The sequence below is a fragment of the Neofelis nebulosa genome, chromosome 18, assembly GCF_028018385.1.
Source record: "Neofelis nebulosa isolate mNeoNeb1 chromosome 18, mNeoNeb1.pri, whole genome shotgun sequence".
In the NCBI taxonomy this organism is placed as follows: Eukaryota; Metazoa; Chordata; class Mammalia; order Carnivora; family Felidae; genus Neofelis; species Neofelis nebulosa.
In genome coordinates, this window is record NC_080799.1 from 3,739,737 (window position 1) to 3,758,673 (window position 18,937).

Genomic DNA, 18,937 nt, shown 5'->3' on the forward strand with positions numbered 1-18,937 from the left:
CTACCGCTTCCATGTAATGTATCAGACACACGAAACATATCAGAAAGGAGAACTGATGAACTCAAAGACCAGTCAGAAAAAATTACCCAGGAAGTGGTGCAAAGAGACAAGAAAGAGAAAACATATGAAAGGGGCTAAGAGACAGAGTGAGAAGGTCTGACGGGTTTAAAGACAGCTCCAGGAAGAGAGGTGTAAGAATGGCACAAAGGCAACATCTGACAAGAAAAGAGCTGAGAATTTTCTAGGACTGACTGAAGAATCCAGTTCACAGAGTCGTGACGTCCAATAAAAGAACGAAGAAAGACATCACAAGAAAACACATGAAAGTCTCCAACAAGACACAGGCGAACCAAATCCAGCAAGATAGGAAAAGGATGATACACCAAGAGCACGTGGGATTTATCCCAGGAGCACAAGGTTGATTTCACCTACGTAAATCAATCACTGTAATACAGCAAATCAATAGAATAAGACACCAAACCACACGAGCATCTCAGCAGACACAGTAGAGAGCTCGGGACGTGTGCGAGAGCTGAGGAAGGGTCTCAGGGAGTCCTTTTCCCAAAGACCAACGATACTCCAAACAGGTGAAGCGAAACCGTCGTGTAGGAGCAAACACGCGGGTGTTATCACTCAGAGAAAAGGGACAAGATGAGCATTAGGAAATCAGGACAGTGGTGGCTTGCGGGGGTGGGGGTGGGTGGCTGGGGCAGGGCGACCTGGGGCAGGCGACCATCCGTGTCCACCCAAGAAAAGCAAGCGGGAAGCACAGGCGCTACGCGCATAGCTCAGCGGGCCGTGCTCGCTCCGCGATCTCCCTCCCACTGACCCTACAGCACTCGCGCTCCACGCCCTTTCCCGCACGCGGGCCCTTTCACAGCGGCAGCTACACGCACCCGGCCGCGGCCTCACGACCACACCGCCTTGCGTTTCTAGGGCGCAGGGGACGCGGCTTGGCCCGCAGAGGGGCCGGCCGGAGACACTGGGGACACCAGGAACCAGGAACACGGCGCAGAGACCACGCATGGTAACCACCTACACCAGCGATTCTGAAAGCCGGGCGCTGCCGGGACAAGTGGAGTCTTGTTGGCTCCCTCCTGGTCACTCGAAGGCTGTCCGAGGCGGGCAAGCGCCACCCGCGCCCACCGCCGGCCCTGCAGCCTCCACTTGCCCCTGCGCCGTCTCCACAGCACACCCCTTAGCTCCGCCCAAGGAGCTGCCGAACGGCGTCCTTCCTGAAAGCGACCCGGGGATTCGGTTCCCACGCAAAATGCAAATGTCCCGAGCTCCCCAGGTTTCTCCCCACGTACCCAGGAAAACTTCAAAGGGAACAACGTCCCCCGGGGGGCTCTGTCCAGAGCAGCCCATTCCTTAAGCTGGGTCGTGGGCACACAAATAGTTCACGGTATTATTCTGTATCTGCTTTTCGTGGGCTTCAAGTATTTCACGATCAAGAGGAAAGCAGAGACAGGTACAGAATGAGAAATATAAACATTCATAAACATCCTAAAACCCGTTCGGCCTCACAAATACTACAGGAAACAACCTACAGGAGGGAGAGACGACTTCCCTCTTTCAAGTCAGTATTTCAAATGATGGAATCAGGTGATGGCTAAGATACGGAAATGGACGTCCTGCTGGTGGGACGGAAAGTGGCACCAATCTGCCCCCAGTTTTAAAAACAGCTATCGAGGGGCATCTGGGTGGCTCAGTCAGTTAAGCGTCCAGCTTTGGCTCAGGTCATGATCTCACGGTTCGTGGGTTGGAGCCCCACGGCGGGCTCTGCGCTGACAGCTCAGAGCCTGGAGCCTGCTTCAGTTTCTGTGTCTCGCTCTCTTGGTCCTTCCCCTGCTTGCTTGCTGTCTGTCTCTAGCTCTCTCTCAAAAATAAATAAGGCCTTTAAAAAATTTTTAATAAAAAAATAAAAATAAAAAAAGCTATCGAGATATGCCAACTACACCAGTATTAAAGATATATCAGTATCTAAAATGTCCCATTCTTCCAGAAAGGAATGGTACTGTTAAGTTGCTGTCCTACAGAAATAATCAAAAAAGGAATCAAACATTTAGGTACAAGGATGTTTATTTACATAAGCATTATTTATACACCAAAAAATGGGAAATATTCTTAAAATCCAATAGGGAAATGATCAGGTGTACTCATTCAAATGGCATTAAAAATTACGTTCATGGGGAGCCTGGGTGGCTCAGTTGGTTAAGCGTCCGACTCCTGGTTTTGGCTCAGGTCATGATCTCCTGGTTCGTGGATTTGAGCCCCGAGACGGGCTCTGCACTGACAGTGTGGAGCCTGCTTGGGATTCTCTCTCCCTCTCCCTCTGTCCCTCCCCCACTCACATGTGTGTACTCCCTCTTTCGAAATAAATAAACATTAAAAGAAATTATGTTTATAGGGGCATCTGGGTGCCTCAGTCGGTTAAGCGTCCGACTCTTGGTTTTAGCTCAGGTCATGATCTCAAAGTTCATGAGTTCAAGTCCTGCATCAAGCTTTGTATGGACGGTGCAGAGCCTGCTTGGGATTCATTCTCTCTCTCTCTCTCTCTCTCTCTCTCTCTCTCCTCCCTTCTCCCTTTCTGACCCTCCCCCACTTGCATTCTAATAAACCTTAAAAAAAGAAAAAATTATATTCATAATATGAATAAATATACTAAGTTAAAGAAAATGGAGGACGTGGATGTAGGTTGATTTAAATTGCGTAGGAAATCCAATAATAAGAAGAGACTGGAATAGTAAGGGGACATTTTAGGTGATTTCTGTTCTCTTCTTTATACTCCCTATTTCCAAATTTTCAACAATGGGAATGTCATTTTTCTAAGTGGAGAGAAATGACATTTTAAAGCACTGACAGGACTGTTTCTGTGGTAAACCTTGGACCTTCTCACGTTAATTCGAGCCTCGGTCAGGAAAGAACATCCCCTCTCTAGAAGGAATCGCCTCATTAAGATAACGGGTAACCGACTGGATAAAATGCTTAAGCCATTTGTTAGTCACAGAAAGAAACAGAGCCCCCAGGACTGCAGCGAAGCAAGAGCAGTGTGGCAGCAGAAGCAAGAACTTTCTGAACCCCAGGCCCTATCTGGTTCCCCCGACATGACGAGATGGCGCTGAGCCCTTTTGCAGGGAGGACCGCGTGACACGCACAGTGACAGATAACACACAGAGACAAGAAAGACCCGGGGACCACTTTCTGCTCTAGGCCCGCCAGGTGGGCATCCCCTGGGTCCAGCCGGAGAAGGCGATCCTCGTCCCAGAGCCGAGCGGTCTCAGGTTTAACCTTCCATTAGGAATCCTGACCCCAGAGAAGGGCTCACCCCCCTCCCCTGCCACTGCTCTGGAATCAGGTCCCCACGCTGACCCCGCAGGTTGGAACAGGCAGTTGAGGAAACTGCTTTGCAAGTAGACCAAAACGACAAAGAAGAGAAACTAGGAGACTGAAAAATCAGAAAAATAGATCCAGAACCTGAATAACAGAAGAGCCCGAAGAAATCGTCAAAGGAATAACATAATTTTTCAGAACGGAGTTCTTAATTTTTCAGATCCTGAGTTTTTAGATTAAAATGGCCCATTAGAAGTCCAACACACGAGAGGTTAAAAACGCACGAAGGGTCAAAATACGCAATTGGGTATAATTTGAATAAATATGGTAACGGATATGACCATAATTTTTTTAAATAAGAAGGCAAGACTCACACCAGAGTGGAAACACACCCCTTCCAAGGCACACAGCCTGGCTCTTCAGAGCGAGGCTGGGAGGGAGCAGCATAGAGAAATGAGATGTTTCCAGAAGGAGAAGAAAGCCACTGAACATGAGGGGTGAGGAAGCACAACGTCTAGCAGCTCCCCCGGGGGGCACTGGAAGTTACTGCAAACGGACCAACGCCTTCAAAATTCTAGGAAGAAAGTTGCTTTCGTTGTAAAACTCCACACCCAGATCAACTATTAATCACACGTTAAAGTAGGATAAAGGTCTTTTTAGACATACAGGGTCTTGAGCAATTTTAATTCCCAGGTGCACTTTCTCAGGAAGCCACCGGGGAGAGACTCCACCAGGACGGGAGGTGGGGGGGGGGGACCTAGAACGAGGAAGGGACAGCGAAAACCAGGGGCTCCTTCCCCAGAGAGACGCCAAGGGAATGACAGCTAAGAGCACCCTTCAGGGGCAGCCAGCCCAGACTGAAGCGAGGCAGCGGACCCCAAAAACGCCGGAATTGATAAAATACACCATATAGCTGAGCATCCTGAAGCAGGACAATTGGCAGAGGGCTGGGGAAAACTGGATTCGTGAGAAGCACGGACAGAAAGAGAAAACAAACAACGAGAACAGTAATTCACTTGCAAGAAACTAAAGGTCGGACCGCCAGGAAAAGTAACCCTTGTACAGACCCACCTTCAGTTGTGAAAAGCCACATCTGGCCGAAACAACGTACACCCCGCTGCCTAACCCGGCCCCAGCCCCGTGTGCACCGAGAGCACGGGCCACCGGAGCTGGATGGTTTAACGAGGGCCATTCCCATCCCCATGGCGGGACATCACTAGCTCCGCCCGAAATTTAACAAATCAAGTCACTGTAGGGTAAGCTTCTTGTTTTAAGCTTTGGAAATAAATGACAAAAAAAAAAAAAAAATCATTCACAGATGAAAACGATTCCCTCGGAGGATCGCAAAAATCGGGAAGAAGCGCAGGCTGGGGCCCGGCGTGAGGCTTGGCTGTTTTTAATTAGTGACGGGAAGCTGTGCACCCATGTGACTTTGGTGAAAAGTAAACGTTCAATGTGCATCCTGTTCCAGCTACTAAAGGAAGGAATGAATGAACACGCACACGCAGGGGGGATACGTCACCCGTCCTCTACATTTTAAATCCCCGACGTTATTTGCATCTTTGAAACCGGAAAGCATCCCACATTCATATGGATGCCAGCCAGGTGGCGGCCGTGAGGTGGAAACTTGGTTGTTGTTCCCTCCGGGGGCGGGGCAGGGGGGCAGGGGGCGGCGCTACAGTCTTTCAGTCACTTAAGGATTACTTGAAGAGCCAACGTGACTGCTGGCTGCTGTGTGCGAACTCGCAGAATTTCATGCCCACGGCTGGGAAGAAAATCGCAGAGCTAACAGCAGAGCCTTCTCCTCAGAAAGGGTGCGTCCGGGTGTTCCCGACGGCACGTGGGCGCGGACAGCCCGGAGTGGAGAAGGGGAATTCGACACTGGATTTATTTCACTCGTGTTTGTCTTCTCATGTATGCATGAAACTAAGAGAGATCCAAGCCCGTGATTAAATAAACCCTTACATTTACGAGAGCTCTTCAGGGAAGTACAAAACTAAGAATCCCAAGCAATTACTAAGGCACGGTGTTCAATTTAACACTGATTTTTAGGTTAGTCGAAAGTAGGTACGGGCCATCTTGCAATGATTAACACATTCGGCGTTAATACATTATATATGGCAATAGGTTTTGCAAAAATGTTCTTAATGGTCCCAAAATATACATAGTGCTCCATCCACACCATGGAATATTCCATAATCCCTAAAATGAGTGAATGGGAACTCTGACAGATGTGGAGAGACCTCCCAAAGGAGTTTGGTAGGAAAACGATGTGGCCCCATTTCTAAAACAACAAACTTTGATCAAAGCCTGTGTGAGTACACGTTTGAGTAGGTGTACTCAGGCTTACCCAAGCGCAGGCAAACTAGACAAGGTCACTATGGTAGGCAGAATTCTCAAATGACCGCCCCCCCACCCCCACCCCACGATCTCCGCTTCCTGGGATTACTCCCATGACTGTGTTCAAGGGCAAAGAGATTTTGCAGATGTAATTAAGGTTCCTGACGGGTTGATCTTACCATACAGAGACAATCCAGGGGGCCCAACCTAATCACACGAGTGCCATCAAAGCAGAGAGTTTTCTCCAGCTGGTCACAGAAATCAGAGAGATTTGACATGTGACAAGGGTTTGAACGCTGCAGAGCTGGGAGGGGCCCCCGGTCCACATACAGCGGAACAAGAAGGAAAGGCAGAGACAAGATGGAGACCTCAGTCCCGCAACCCCAAGGATCCAAACGCTGACAATACCATGTGGGTTTGAGGGGCCCCGTGCTCCTGTAGGGACCACAGCCACCCAGTGAGCGGAGGGCCCAGCCACCGCATGCCAGACTCCCGACACACTCAATCCGCGAGACACTGAAAGGGTGTGGTTTGAAGCCACTACACGTGTGCTTGTTGGCAGGGCCCGGAAAAAGGTGAGGAGCACCTCGCCTTGAAGACACCAGGATCGTGTGTCACGGGAGTGTGGACTTCGAGGGGGCTGTGGCAAAGGCTCAGAAGGACACAGGGGCGTGTTTCTGGAAACCCCGGGAAGGGGGCCCGTCATGCGGGAGCAGGACTTGTGACTGATGTGGCTGAGCACACCCCTCAGGAGATGCCACCCGCTTTCCTGTTACCTGTCCCAAGAGGCAAAGAGGGAGAGAAACACCAGGAACTGTGAATCGGAATGGAACCCGGACTGATGACTGAAGATCCTCAGTCTCCGGACGACAAAGGAGGCCAAGGGTCTGAGGGTGGCACAGAGAGGAGGGCCGGTGTCCTGCTCAACCCTCTCCTGGCGCCTCAGAAAGATCCGAAGGCCAGAGCGCCGGGCCACACGAAGACCCTTTCAAGACACCAAGGGTGCTGCTCGTCGGTTCTCTTAACCAAATCAGGGGCCCTGGGGAAGCTTAAGGGCATCCTCACCTCTCAGCAGAAGCTGCAAAGAGAGAAGGGCCATCTCAGGAGCGTCCCCGGGTGCGGCGTGTCTGACGGCCGGCCGCCCCTGGAATCCACGCCTGGCCCAGCCGGCAGGTTCTCGGAAGCGAGCAGCTCGGAGCAGGGACGGAGGGAGCCCGGCACGGAGAGAGGCTCTCCACAGGCAGCAGGCAGAAGAAGCCACTCAGAAGAGTCCTGTCTTTCGGGAAAAGCAAAGAGTGGCTCAGAGCCCAGAGGACGGCCAGCAGAGTGTTCCCAGGCCTGGAAATCTCGCCGCGGCCCCCAGCCAGGCTCGCCTAGGCCGCGTTTCAAAATCCGCCTGCACCAGCGACTCCTTCTCGCCGTCCACTGCCCCCTTTCTGACCCAGAACGCCACGACTCTTGTCCTGCACCTGGCCGGCCACTGCACGCGGGGAGCCAACCGTCCCACCGGCCCGCGGATGGGGAGCACTGTGCCCTCCGGCAGTAGAGCTGAGCCGCACTTAATGGATATACGCAGGCGCCCGCCCCACACCTGACTCGGATTCTGTACATGACGAGCATCTGGACGTGAACGGGTACGTAACGGCATGAGACTGCGGGGCCTGGAGATGGCTGGAGCGTTTTGCCCACGGATGTAGCTGTGGGTCTTGGCCGGCCCGGCCCAGGATGAGCCCCCCCCCCCCCCCCCCCCCCCGAGACCGGGCCCTCATGTGATCACCTCCCCAGGGCGTGGGAGGGACCTGTCAAGGTGGAAGCCATCGTGCCGCCGTTGAGGCTTTGTTTTTCTATGGCAAAAGAGGTTTTTGCAGATGTAACTCGTTTCATTAATCAGTTCACTTTGGGGTCAGTGAAAGGGAGATTACCCAGGTGGGCTTACTTTAAGCACATGAGCCTTTACGAGTGGTGAGGAAGTCAAAGACTGGCGGAAGGGAGTAGCCAATGCCACGCTGTTGGCCTGAAGGCGGGGGGTGGGGTGGGGTGGGGGGGGTTAGGGTTTCCAGCAGGGGGACAAGAACCCCAGTCCTCTAACCACGAGGAGCTGAACTCTGCCAACAGTAAGGCTGAGCCTCCTGACAAGAACTCGGCCTGGCTGACACCTCGGATTCAACCTTGCGATACCCGGAGACTCCAGCCAGGCCACGCGGACTTGACCCGTGAGCTGAGCAGTGTGTGTCGTTTAAAGCTGCTGTGTTTGCGGTAATTTATCATATGGCAAGAGAAAGCTAATACATGCACGTACTAGGATGTCAACACGAAACCAGGAGGGGTCAGAACGGCAGAGGCACTGATATGGCAGAGAGCAGAACGCCATGGTAAAGAAAAAAATGTTTGCATCATGTGAACTCATTTATGTAAAGTTAAATGCAAGTGTATTGTTAGCGTTAAGAGAAGTGCTTGTTCCCTAAAATCCAGCGGTCTAATCAGGACTAGTCAGCTGAACATTCCCACCGAAAACAACCAACACTGGCCGTATGAGCCATAAACGACAGCGAAAGAAACCATTAGGCCAAAATCTGAAAGGAAAGAACCCAGAGGCAGGAGTTGTTCTTGTCTGGGAAAACCCTACCTGGTTCCTGGGAAAGAGAACCGTGGTACCACGAGAAATCAAAGCCCTGGGCTCGCCACGCAAGAGAGCCTACGGGAGGCCCTCCCTCGTTTCCCGTCCTTCCCTTCTCTGGTTCTGATACGAAGGTTTTCTTGGTTTCATAAACTGCTGCTGCTTTTTCTGTTCTCTGGAATAGTCTGAGGTGCAGTGTTGGAATAATCTGTCCTTGAGCATGAGGAAGAACTGGCCTGGACAGCCTTCGGGGCTGGTGTTTTCACGGTTCTGTCTGGTTTGGGTGCACGTTTGAATGGCTCACACACACTGTCGAGGAGACTGTTCAAGTTTTTGCCTTTCTTGAGTGCGTTCTGGTAGGCTGTATCTTTTCTAGGAGGTTGCCCATTTCATGTTAAGTTTTTTAATTTACTAGCAAAAAGCTCTCTGTAAGATCCTTTTTTAAAACAAATATATTTTTGAGAGAGACACACGCACAGAATCCAAAGCAGGTTCCAGGCTCCAAGCTGTCAGCACAGAGCCCAATGCAGGGCTGGAACCCACAAATCGTGAGATCATGACCTGAGCTACCCAGGAGCCCCTTTTTTAAAAACCCCTAGTGTAATTGTCGCTATCCCCTCTTACACCTGAGATTGTTTATGTCCCATCTTGACTTTTCCTCCTCGGTCTTGCCAGTTTTGAGTAGTCTTTTCAAAGATACCACTTTTCATTTTATTGATCCTCTCTCCTGCATGTGTTCTGCTCTATATTGTTTCCTGTCTTCTCTCGTGGAGTTCATTAGATATATATTTTGACCTAATCAAGTAGGCAGGTAGCTCATTGGTTTTCAGTCTTTATTTTCTCGTATGAGCATTTAAAGCTTCAGCCCTCCTCTAAATCCCAGATCAGCTGCCTCCCCCAAGTTCTGATTCACATTCAAGTCTCGGATCCCTGAGCTGCTTGGACGTGTTTGATGTTGTATATATCTGAGGGCTGTGTAAGAGTCGGCTATCACTGCCTGTCAGTATCCATTCTTTCCGCCTTTCTAACGGCATGACGTGAGGAACGACGAGGCAATGTGCCCAGTCACAAAAACCACCTTTCCGGGTCTCTCTTGCAGACCGGCGTGGCCATGCGGCTAAGGCGCAGTCAGCGAGAGATGAGGGAATGTTCCCGCTGGGACTTCTAGGAAAGCGTCGCGGAAGGAGCACACGGTTTGCGGAGACACCTTTGCCTGGCCCCCTCTTCCTGCCTTCCTGCCCTAAAGGCAGATGTGATGGCAGCGGCCCCGCAAGCATCCTGCATTTGAGGGGATCTTCCGGCCTGAAGGCGTGAACTGGAATGGCGGGGAGGGCTGGCCACGGAAGGAGCCACGGGTCCCCGGTGACCTGGAAAGCCACCCTATGGGCCCTGAACCTACCACTGCTGTATCGCCAAAGAAAAGAAACCTCCATTGGGTTCAGCGACTGTTACCTGGCCAAATGCAGTTCCTAATTAATACAGAGGCTGCCAAGACCCCACTTGGGACCGGTTTTTTGATCATGGAAGATTTCACCTATATGAAAGCATTTATAACTTAGACTAATAATAAAATGCACCCCACTTCATCCACCATCCAACTTGAAAAAGGCGGAACCCTTCCAGGCTCCCTGTGTTCTCGAAACTACGCCTCCCCACCTGCTCCCCAGCTCTCGCCCCGCCAAAGGGAACCCCTATTCTGGATTCTATGCTCAACGTTCCCTTATTTTTCATTGATGGTTAGACCACACATTTTGGTAACCCCAAGTTACACTGCTCTGTTTTGCTTATACCACACTATTTCTCCGCCGTTTGCTTTTTTCCTCAACCGTACGAGACACACCTATGGTGATGTATGTAGCTGTGGTTCATGTAAACTCGCAGCTCCGTACCGTGTATTGCATGAACACAACACTATCCGCCCCTCCGTTTTTGGTTTTTGGGTTATTTCAAGCTCTAAGCTATTACAAAATGCTGATACCGACACCCCTGTACTCGTGCCCTAGTGACCCATGGGACAGAGTCTTCAGGAGAAGGCTTCCTCTGACACCATGACATACGCAGGTCGTGACATTTACGTGCACACTGGAGGTGACGTGGAGGGGTGCAGAGTTCTGCATGCAGCTGCAGAGGGGGCCCACAGCATGGCTCCTCGAAGGCTCGGGGGACCAGCAAAATGAAGCACATCGGTGCCCCACAGTATGGTGGCAGAGGCACGCAAGCCGGCCAATGGTACCAGATGAGTCCAAATGGTCTCCCACGGCTCCCAAGGGGGACAAGGTACTTCCGGCTCTCACAGCGCTCTTGGAGCACCCCCCTCCTCCTCCTCCACAGCCTGGATGTTGTCAGACTCTCTTTTTTTGTTGTTTATTTCGGGGGGGCGGGGGCGGCAGGGGCAGGGAGAGGGAGACACAGAATCCGAAGCAGGCTCCAGCCTCTGAGCTGTCAGCACAGAGCCCGACTCAAGGCTCAAACTCACGAACCGAGAGATCGTGACCTGAGCTGAACCAACTGAGCTACCCGGGTGCCCCTAGACCTACCTTCTATGCTCTTAATTCATGTTTCCTCACTGCTAATGCGATGGGGTATCTTGTACTTCCTGTCTATTCCTACCTCCTCTTCTGAGGCGGCTATGTGCTTTTTTGCCCGTGTTTTATCGAGCTGATTTTCTTTTTTTTTTTTTTTTTTTTTTTTTTAATTTTTTTTTTCAGCGTTTTTTATTTATTTTTGGGACAGAGAGAGACAGAGCATGAACGGGGGAGGGGCAGAGAGAGAGGGAGACACAGAATCGGAAACAGGCTCCAGGCTCCGAGCCATCAGCCCAGAGCCTGACGCGGGGCTCGAACTCACGGACCGCGAGATCGTGACCTGGCTGAAGTCGGACGCTTAACCGACTGCGCCACCCAGGCGCCCCTCGAGCTGATTTTCTTAAACAGCTTGTTCCTGGCATCCTTGATCTATTCCAGACAGTAATCATTTGTCAGTTGTATATATTATAAAATCTTCCCGTGTTAGCCTATTTTTCACTTTTCACTGTTCATTATTTAATACAATTAAAGAGATTCATCCGTCTCTTTGTGGTTTGAGCTTTTTGTGTGTCTTCCTCAGGAAATTCTTCTCTATGCTTTTTGTTATTGGATAAAAAAAAAAACGGTTTTGTAGTCAGAGAACATGCTCTATGAATCCGGTAATTTGCAATATGCTGAATCTTACTTTCCGATCAAGTAGGAGGGTAACTTTTACACATCCCAATGTTTATTTGAGAGTAAGATGCACTTTCCAATTGTTGGGTGGAGGGTGCTGGAATAAATGTCCAACAGATAAGGGATGACAGACGCCAGCCAGGGGGATGGGTAACAAATCCAAGCCCCGGCCATCTGTTTACATATTGTCTCTGGCTGCTTTCACGCCACAACGGCAGAGTTAAGTAGGTGAGACAGAGACCATATGGCCTCCCAAAGCTGAAAATATTTACTCTCTGGCCCTTTATAGGAAAAGCTTGCCAGCCTCTGTTGTGTTCAGAACGGTTTCCCTAGTTCTTTTGTTTGGTTTTTGTTTTCTTTTTTGGTCTGCTTGGTATCAATTAATGAAAGAGCCATTTTTAAATCTAAGACAACAACACTTTTGGCAATTTCTCCTAATCCTTGCTTGTGATGTTACTTTATGTTAAGGCTAATTTATCAGATGCAAATGAGTTTTAAATTGCTCTATTTTCCTGGTACATTACTTACTAATTAAATGTATCGGCATCATTAAAGCAGTGGTCACTTTTGTCCCTAGTAATTACTTCTCTGAAATCTGTTTGGATGATATCATCACTATAACAGTTTCTTGTTGTTAGCATATTTTTTTCCCACTCTTTTATGTCTTATATTTTGGATGTGTCTCTCGTAACTAGCACACGGCTGCACTCAGTTTTCCCATGCATCCGGACCTTTTTAGTCAGAAAGTTTGGTCCGTTTGTTATATACGGCGATGTGTATTTATTTGGTTACATTTCTACCATCGTAGACTATACACTATATTCTTTTTACCTGTCTTTTTCTATACTCCTCCTCCCCCTTTCTTTCCCCTGTCCCCCTTTTTTTGCTTAAGTTTATTTTGAGAGAGAGGGAGAGGGAGAGAGGGAGAGAGCGAGAGAGAGAGCGAGCAGGGAGGGGCAGAGAGAGAAGGAGAGAGAGAATCCCAAGTAGGCCCCACTCAGAGCCTGATGCGGGGCTCAGTCTCACAACCGTGAGATCACAACCTGAGCCTATTATCAAGAGCCTGAGCCACCCAGGCGCCCCTTTCCTGCCTTTTTTTGATTCAAGTTTTTTCACTCCATTTTTTACCTTACTGAAGTTTTAACTCTTTCAAATGTTCCCCTCACATTGTAACATCAATTCTAGCCTTAATAAAGTAAAAAAATCTCCTCAGTGTCTTTATCCTCCTCCGCAACAATGTAAGAGCATCTGAACTCTGTCAGATTTAAACCCCTCTGCTTGCTTCTTTGCTATTTATTTTTATTGTTTTTAATGGAGAAATACATCATCTGTTTTCAAAATAGTGCTCGAAAAATACAAGAGGTACAGGTGCTATAAAACAAAGCAAACTCCAATCATGAGACACTACGTACATCATGTGAAAAAAAAAAAAAAAACTAGTCCAATATTCAGGTAATGAAAACTAGAAAGTTCCCAGTTTCCAGCTTGGTTAATTATAGTTACATGAAACACTTAATAAACTACTTTTCCCCTATGTGTTAACAAAATGACAAGACTAAATTCGTGCCTGGCAATTCCAACCTGATCCCACAGCTACCTGAAATACAGAGTTACTGTGCACACTCCACCTGACCTAGTGTGCCGGAAGGGTAAAGGACTTGACAGGGCAGACGTGGAAACCAGGAACGCTGTGTCCTTGACATCACAAAGTAAGGATGAAAAGAAATCCTCAATTACTGCAGAGCCTAAAGGGAAGACTAATCCAACCTTGGAAAGTGAATCTAGAAGGACAGGGGAAGGGCGTAAGAAATTATAGTTGAGTATGAAAAATGCACGTGTGGTAGAAAGGACACGGCTGGGGGAGGCCGGAATCAGGACAGGCTAACTGGAAAACCTGTCAGGCTCACTGTGTCCAGATTAAGGCAGACTACGTTTCCATTCATCTACATCTGGGCCATTCATGTTTCCTAAACATGGATGTTCTGCTGCTTAATTATGAGTGGTCTTTTGTTTTTTTTAATTTAAGGAAGGTATTCCTAATCTCTTATAGAATAAAACAAAAACAGAAAGCTGACTAGATGTCAAGTGCTTGCTAGAAATTATTTTTTACATCTTAACATGTAAAAATTAACTGATGAATTTTAGTGAGTCCTTTAAAAATAAAAATTGGTTTAAATATTTGGGGGAAATGGCTTTTCGCTTACATGTTAAAATTGGAAATTAACTTTAGCACAAACAGATAGTCTGTGGGGCATACAAAATTTGTCATACGTAGAGCTCGTTTGAGCCATCCAGGGCCAATAACGTGTCTCCCAATTCGCTACTTTTAGGAAAGTTTTAGTAAAATATTAGCCATGGAGCCAAAATCCAGTGTTTTGTGCCATGAGGCCACAGGACTGTTGGCTTCATATCACGGTTAAGAATATACTAGCATTCCAGGTATTTTCATGAATCTACATACAAGCGTACCTTGTGCATACAAGCAAAGAGAACAGAGTTGGGGTGAGGGGAGAGGCAAAAAACTTTTCTGTTTGAGGAAAAATGATTAAGGGCAAGAGACTAGGGAGTTTTGTTAGCTCTGAGACTGTATTTGCTGTTTGCTGATTGTATGCACTCTAAAACAATCGTACACATAAAACCAATGTATCATTTCTTGATTGTGTCCCAGCAAAACCAAAGACTATCTACTGCTTCAATGTCAAATATATACCCTATGCGTTGACATTTCACTTTTAAAGGGTTATGCCTACCTCAAAGAGACCGCATTGGATGTACTTTTACACTTGTTCTGAAGTTTAGTACACACTGCACAACGGCATCCCATTTGACGATTAATAATGAAGAAAACTCTTCAGGGAAAAACTAGAATTCATCAAGCTGGAAAACTTAAAATTAGTTCTACTTTCTAATAGAAATATACATAAAGTGCATCGTCAGTATAAGGAATTCTGATACCAATTTGTATTGCAAATTTTCCCCGACAATGCATCAAACATAAATCCAGTCCAGATGTCAGGCATGGGGTTGCCAGCTGAAGGGTTTGTTTGTTTGTTTTTTTTTCTCTTTATGGGCACTAGTCCTTTCAAATAGTTACTACAACTGCTGCTGACACATTAATAACAGTTCTAGCTTCACCTACTAACCTGGACTTCTGATCAAGATTAGCCAAGTAAAGGAAGTTACCAAATAAGGCTAAATCTACTTTGAGTCAAATCTCGTTCGGTATCCTTCATTCTCTTCCTGTGGCACTTGAAGACAACAGGTTGAGTTGGCAGATATTGTTTATGGACCCTGGAGGTTGTTTTTGTCAGTTCAGTCTGTCTTACTGAATTCTTGGTAACAGGAGCAGGATTTGCAGGAAGAGCAGAGATACTGAAAAGTTCTGTACTGGATGTTTTCCAGATGGCCAGCCACTATCTGAATGGTTTCTAGTGGAGTTATACTGTCTCTTTAGGAGATTGTTCCTCTTCTTTTAGTTTCTTTGGTCCTTTCTGAGGTGAGAATGTCTGCTAGACTCCCACTATAGGATTAGCTATGTTTGTTGCAGTGCTCCCTGAAGGCCTGGGTGGATGATTTACCAGACGTGTAGAAGAAACAACTCTGGCAACTGTGGGCTTTGGTGGTGGACAAAGGGCTGGTTGTGAGGCAGTCTGAGGAATGCTTTCCCCCGACGCACCCAAGCTTTCACTGGGATTCACTTGTTGCAAGGAGACTTCAGTAACTTGTACATTGGTCACAGATGCCACCATTATAGCAGGAGCAGGACTGTTTCTGCCCTGACAGCTGCCAGTCATTGGGCCGGTCTTCATAATGCTCGTAGGTGAAGGCACAGACATGCCGTCTTCACTGTCTACAGAGAAGTCAAGGCTGTTGTCACTCAAAGCTGTCAAAGTGACACCTTCCGCTGAATGTGTTTTCTTTTTCTGAAGCACTTGATTAGGTAGTAGTTGATGAAGTTCCTTTCTTCTTAAATGCATTGCAGCAATTTTCATATCTACCTCAAACATCTTAGTATTTATTGCTTGCCTATAAACCGTATCCGTGAAAGACTGGATATCATAGGTGAGATCAATACTGAGAACGTCAGAGTTTTCCGGCTTTTTTAACACTAACCCAATCACCCACATCGTGCGAAATTCTTCCCTGTCCGGATTTTCTTTAGGAGCCGGAAATGACTGAGGATTCACATGCGCCAGAGTAATAAATTCATTCTTCTCCAAGCTCCCAACCAGGATTCGGATTTTTGATTCCACCAAGCCCACCCATTCTAGATGTTGTTTCTCTGTTGGTGCACTTGCTAGAAGTACAATATAATGCTTGTACTTTTGAAAGAAGCTTGGAGCTTCAAAAAGCTTGGACCACTCTGCCTTACTCAGCAAAATTTCGTGTGTAATGGCCAGCCCTTGTTTAAACTCCTCAATCATGACCATCCTTGTTGAAACAGACACATTGTATGTGGAGTTCTGCTGTGGGTACGCTGGTGTGATTATGGGCATAAGATGGTACCTATCACTGGGATTTACTCTTGGGTCCCATACAGGCAAGTTAAGGTTCTGTTCTTCAGGCTCTTTCAGTAGCACTGGATTTGGCCACTCCCATTCAGAAAACACCAAGAAAAACTTACGTACAAGAGTCGATGCTATTGCATTTGGATAGAGCTGGCAAGTTCTTGCCACTAGCATGGCCCAGGAAACACCTCCTAGGAAACCTAATATATTGGAATAGATATTGTGGCATTTGGCCCACAATTTGATAGCTCTCAGAGTTAACCTGAAGTTGTCAATGTCGGGTACTAGATGTAAAATCTCATCTGTCACCCGGCAACCGTTAAGGCTTCTTATGCACCTAATATCTAAATTTTTAAGCAGACTGTCATCTCTTAGGTCCAAATCTTCTGGAATGGTCTGCAGCGCCAACCTTGCAAACAAAATATCAATCTCTATCCCATCAAAACACAGTTTAATAACTGGCACAAACGCCTCCTCAACAGCCCTTAAATCTTTCACTTCTTCGTGTAGTTTCAATTTATCATAGAACGAGGTGAAAAAGTCGCTTCGGTCAACATGTCTTGGAGCAACGCACAACGCATCGATATCAGCACCTTTCGTGTGTACTCCTAACCTGTAAGAGCCGAACGTAAAGATTTTCCCGCCAACGTTTTCAATTACAGCTTGTGGAAGGCTCTTGCTTTCACTGATCTCCCGTATCCATTCCTTTACCAGATTATTTAATTTTTCCAAAATTAAAATCCTGCGCTGCAGTTCCTCTTCCTCTTCAAAAACCCCGAAGGGCTTCAGGGTTTCGATTAGCTTCTGGGTAAGTACGCAGTCAGTCTCCTTGGGGGCTGCTAAACTGACGGGGGAGGAGATGCCACAGCGCTTGGGCGGCGGCGGGGTCTGTTGTGATCCACGGGTCGCCACCGGAAACGGCAGCATCTCTAGCGCCGGCCCCGCCACGCCACTTCCCCCGCCACCGCGACCTCCGCCCGGGTCATGATCCGCTGAGGCGGGAGGGGCGGGGCTCCTGCCGGCCCGGGGCCAACCCGCTCCCGCTCCCTCTCCGCTCCCGCCGCTTCAAGCGCTCCTCTGCCTTCCCCTCAGCCCCAACATGGCGCCGGGGCCCTCGGCGCGGCGTTCTAGAACGGCCGCGCAGGCCACGCATGCCACGGCGCCTGCGCGGCGCGCAGAGCCCCACGGGAGTTGTAGTTTCGCGGTGGGGGGGGGGGGGGGGACAGCGCAGGCGGGCAGGGGTGAGCCTCGTCAGTACCGTTTACGCACACCTACCATCTACCTCCTGGGTCTCCAGGGCCTCGCACCTCAGATCTACTTCCTCTCCAGGAGCAGCTTCCGGGGGGCCTCCGCCCTAACGCACGTCCTTCAGAAACGCCTCGCAGCCAGGGTCCGCTGCTGCCAAGCGTCCCTTTGCGTCCTCCGTGGCCAGGTGCCTGCCTGGGGGCTTAGCGGTGTCGGCACCTCGGGGTCGACGGTTCTGTTCTTTGCAGCCTTGAAGGTCCTCCGCGCCGCCTCTGCTTTCCACGGCTTCTGTTGAGAGGTCTGCAGTCCGGCCGACCCGCTCACCTGTCTTTCTGGCAGCGATACAAATCTTCCCTGCCCTCCACGTCCTGCGATGCCGCCACCAGGTGTCGAGGGATAAACTTTTCCCTTATCTTATCGTACACGGTGATTTCTGAACCGTAAGATGCGCGGTTTTCGTTTCATGACCCCAGGAAGATTCTCCGGCATGTCCTTGGAGTAGGCCCTCCCCACCACCGATGCGCTTCATGCGGACACGTGATGGACTCTCTCATTGGGCTCTCCATGTCTCCCGCCTCCCCCTTCTTCCCGGGTGATGCCGGGTCTACCTCTCAATTCTCTGATTCAGTTGCATTTAGTCTGCTGTTTAAGCCGTCACTGAAGTATCCATTTCAATACTTTTTTAAAGTTTATTTATGGGGGGGGGGGGGGAGTGCGCACACACGAGTGGGAGAGGGGCGGAGGGAGAGAGACAGAATCCCAAGCAGGCTCTGGGCTGATGGCATGGAGCCCCATGTGGTGCTCAAACCCATGAATCGAGAGATCATGACCTGAGCCGAAACCAAGAGTCCAGTGCTTGACCAACTGAGCCACCCAGGTCCCCCTCAATACTTAACAGCTTTAATCACCAGAAGCATTATCTTGTTCTTTTCCAAATCTTTCCAGCCTCTTTGGAAGACATTCTGTTCTTTCCTGTTTTCTTTCTACCTTTTATTCATTAAACACTAAACTTACTTAATATTCTATAACTAACGGTTCCTACTCTTCATATTCCTGATAATCTGATTCTAGCTTGTTTTCTACCAACTCAGACCAACATCATTTCACGTGTCTTGTAATTTTGGGACTGTGAGCTCATCTCTGGTGAGGCTTGGGATGCCTGTGTGGATGTCCTCTCAAAGAGGATTTGCTTTGTTTCTATCAGATGTGTTTGTATGTTATCAAATTGTACAGTGTAATTTAATTCTTCCAAGGACTAGCCAGATTACCAGAGTAGTGCAATTTTGAACCCCAAACACATGTGAGAGGAAAAGTATTTTTCCATTCTAGGGGAGTTTTCCCCACCCAGACCCCAGGTCAAGAAAGAGAACTCTAGGGGCGCCTGGGTGGCCCATTCCGTTGAACGCCCGACTCTTGATTTCAGCTCAGGTCATGATCCCAGGGTCATGGGCTTGAGCCACGTGTTCGGCTCCATACTGAGAATGGATCCTGCTTAAGATTCTCTTTCTCTCTTTCTCCCTCTGCCCCTCTCCCCCATTGTGTGCTCTCTGTCTCCCTCTAAAATATTAAATAAATAAATAAATAAATAAATAAATAAATAAATAAATAAGGAATGAAGGAGGGAGGGAAGAAGGAAGGAAGGAAGGAAGGAAGGAAGGAAGGAAGGGAAGGAGGAAGGAAGGGAAGGAAGGAAG

At 48.6% G+C, this 18,937-nt stretch overlaps 2 protein-coding genes across 14 annotated transcripts in view; both read right to left on the reverse strand.

Moving 5' to 3' along the window:
* Window positions 1–18,937, reverse strand: part of LOC131501222 (monocyte to macrophage differentiation factor 2) — a 126,486-nt gene that overhangs the window by 34,260 nt on the left and 73,289 nt on the right. The gene's annotated exons all lie outside the window — the stretch shown is intronic.
* Window positions 14,430–17,119, reverse strand: PAPOLB (poly(A) polymerase beta). Its single transcript, XM_058711053.1, has one exon. It carries the CDS (start codon window positions 16,923–16,925, stop codon window positions 15,000–15,002), a length of 1,926 nt encoding a protein of 641 aa, XP_058567036.1. The 5' UTR covers window positions 16,926–17,119; the 3' UTR covers window positions 14,430–14,999.

Bases quoted from the DNA above. Each gene is read 5' to 3' on its own strand.
- PAPOLB (XM_058711053.1), bottom strand. From the start codon at position 16,925: ATGCTGCCGTTTCCGGTGGCGACCCGTGGATCACAACAGACCCCGCCG.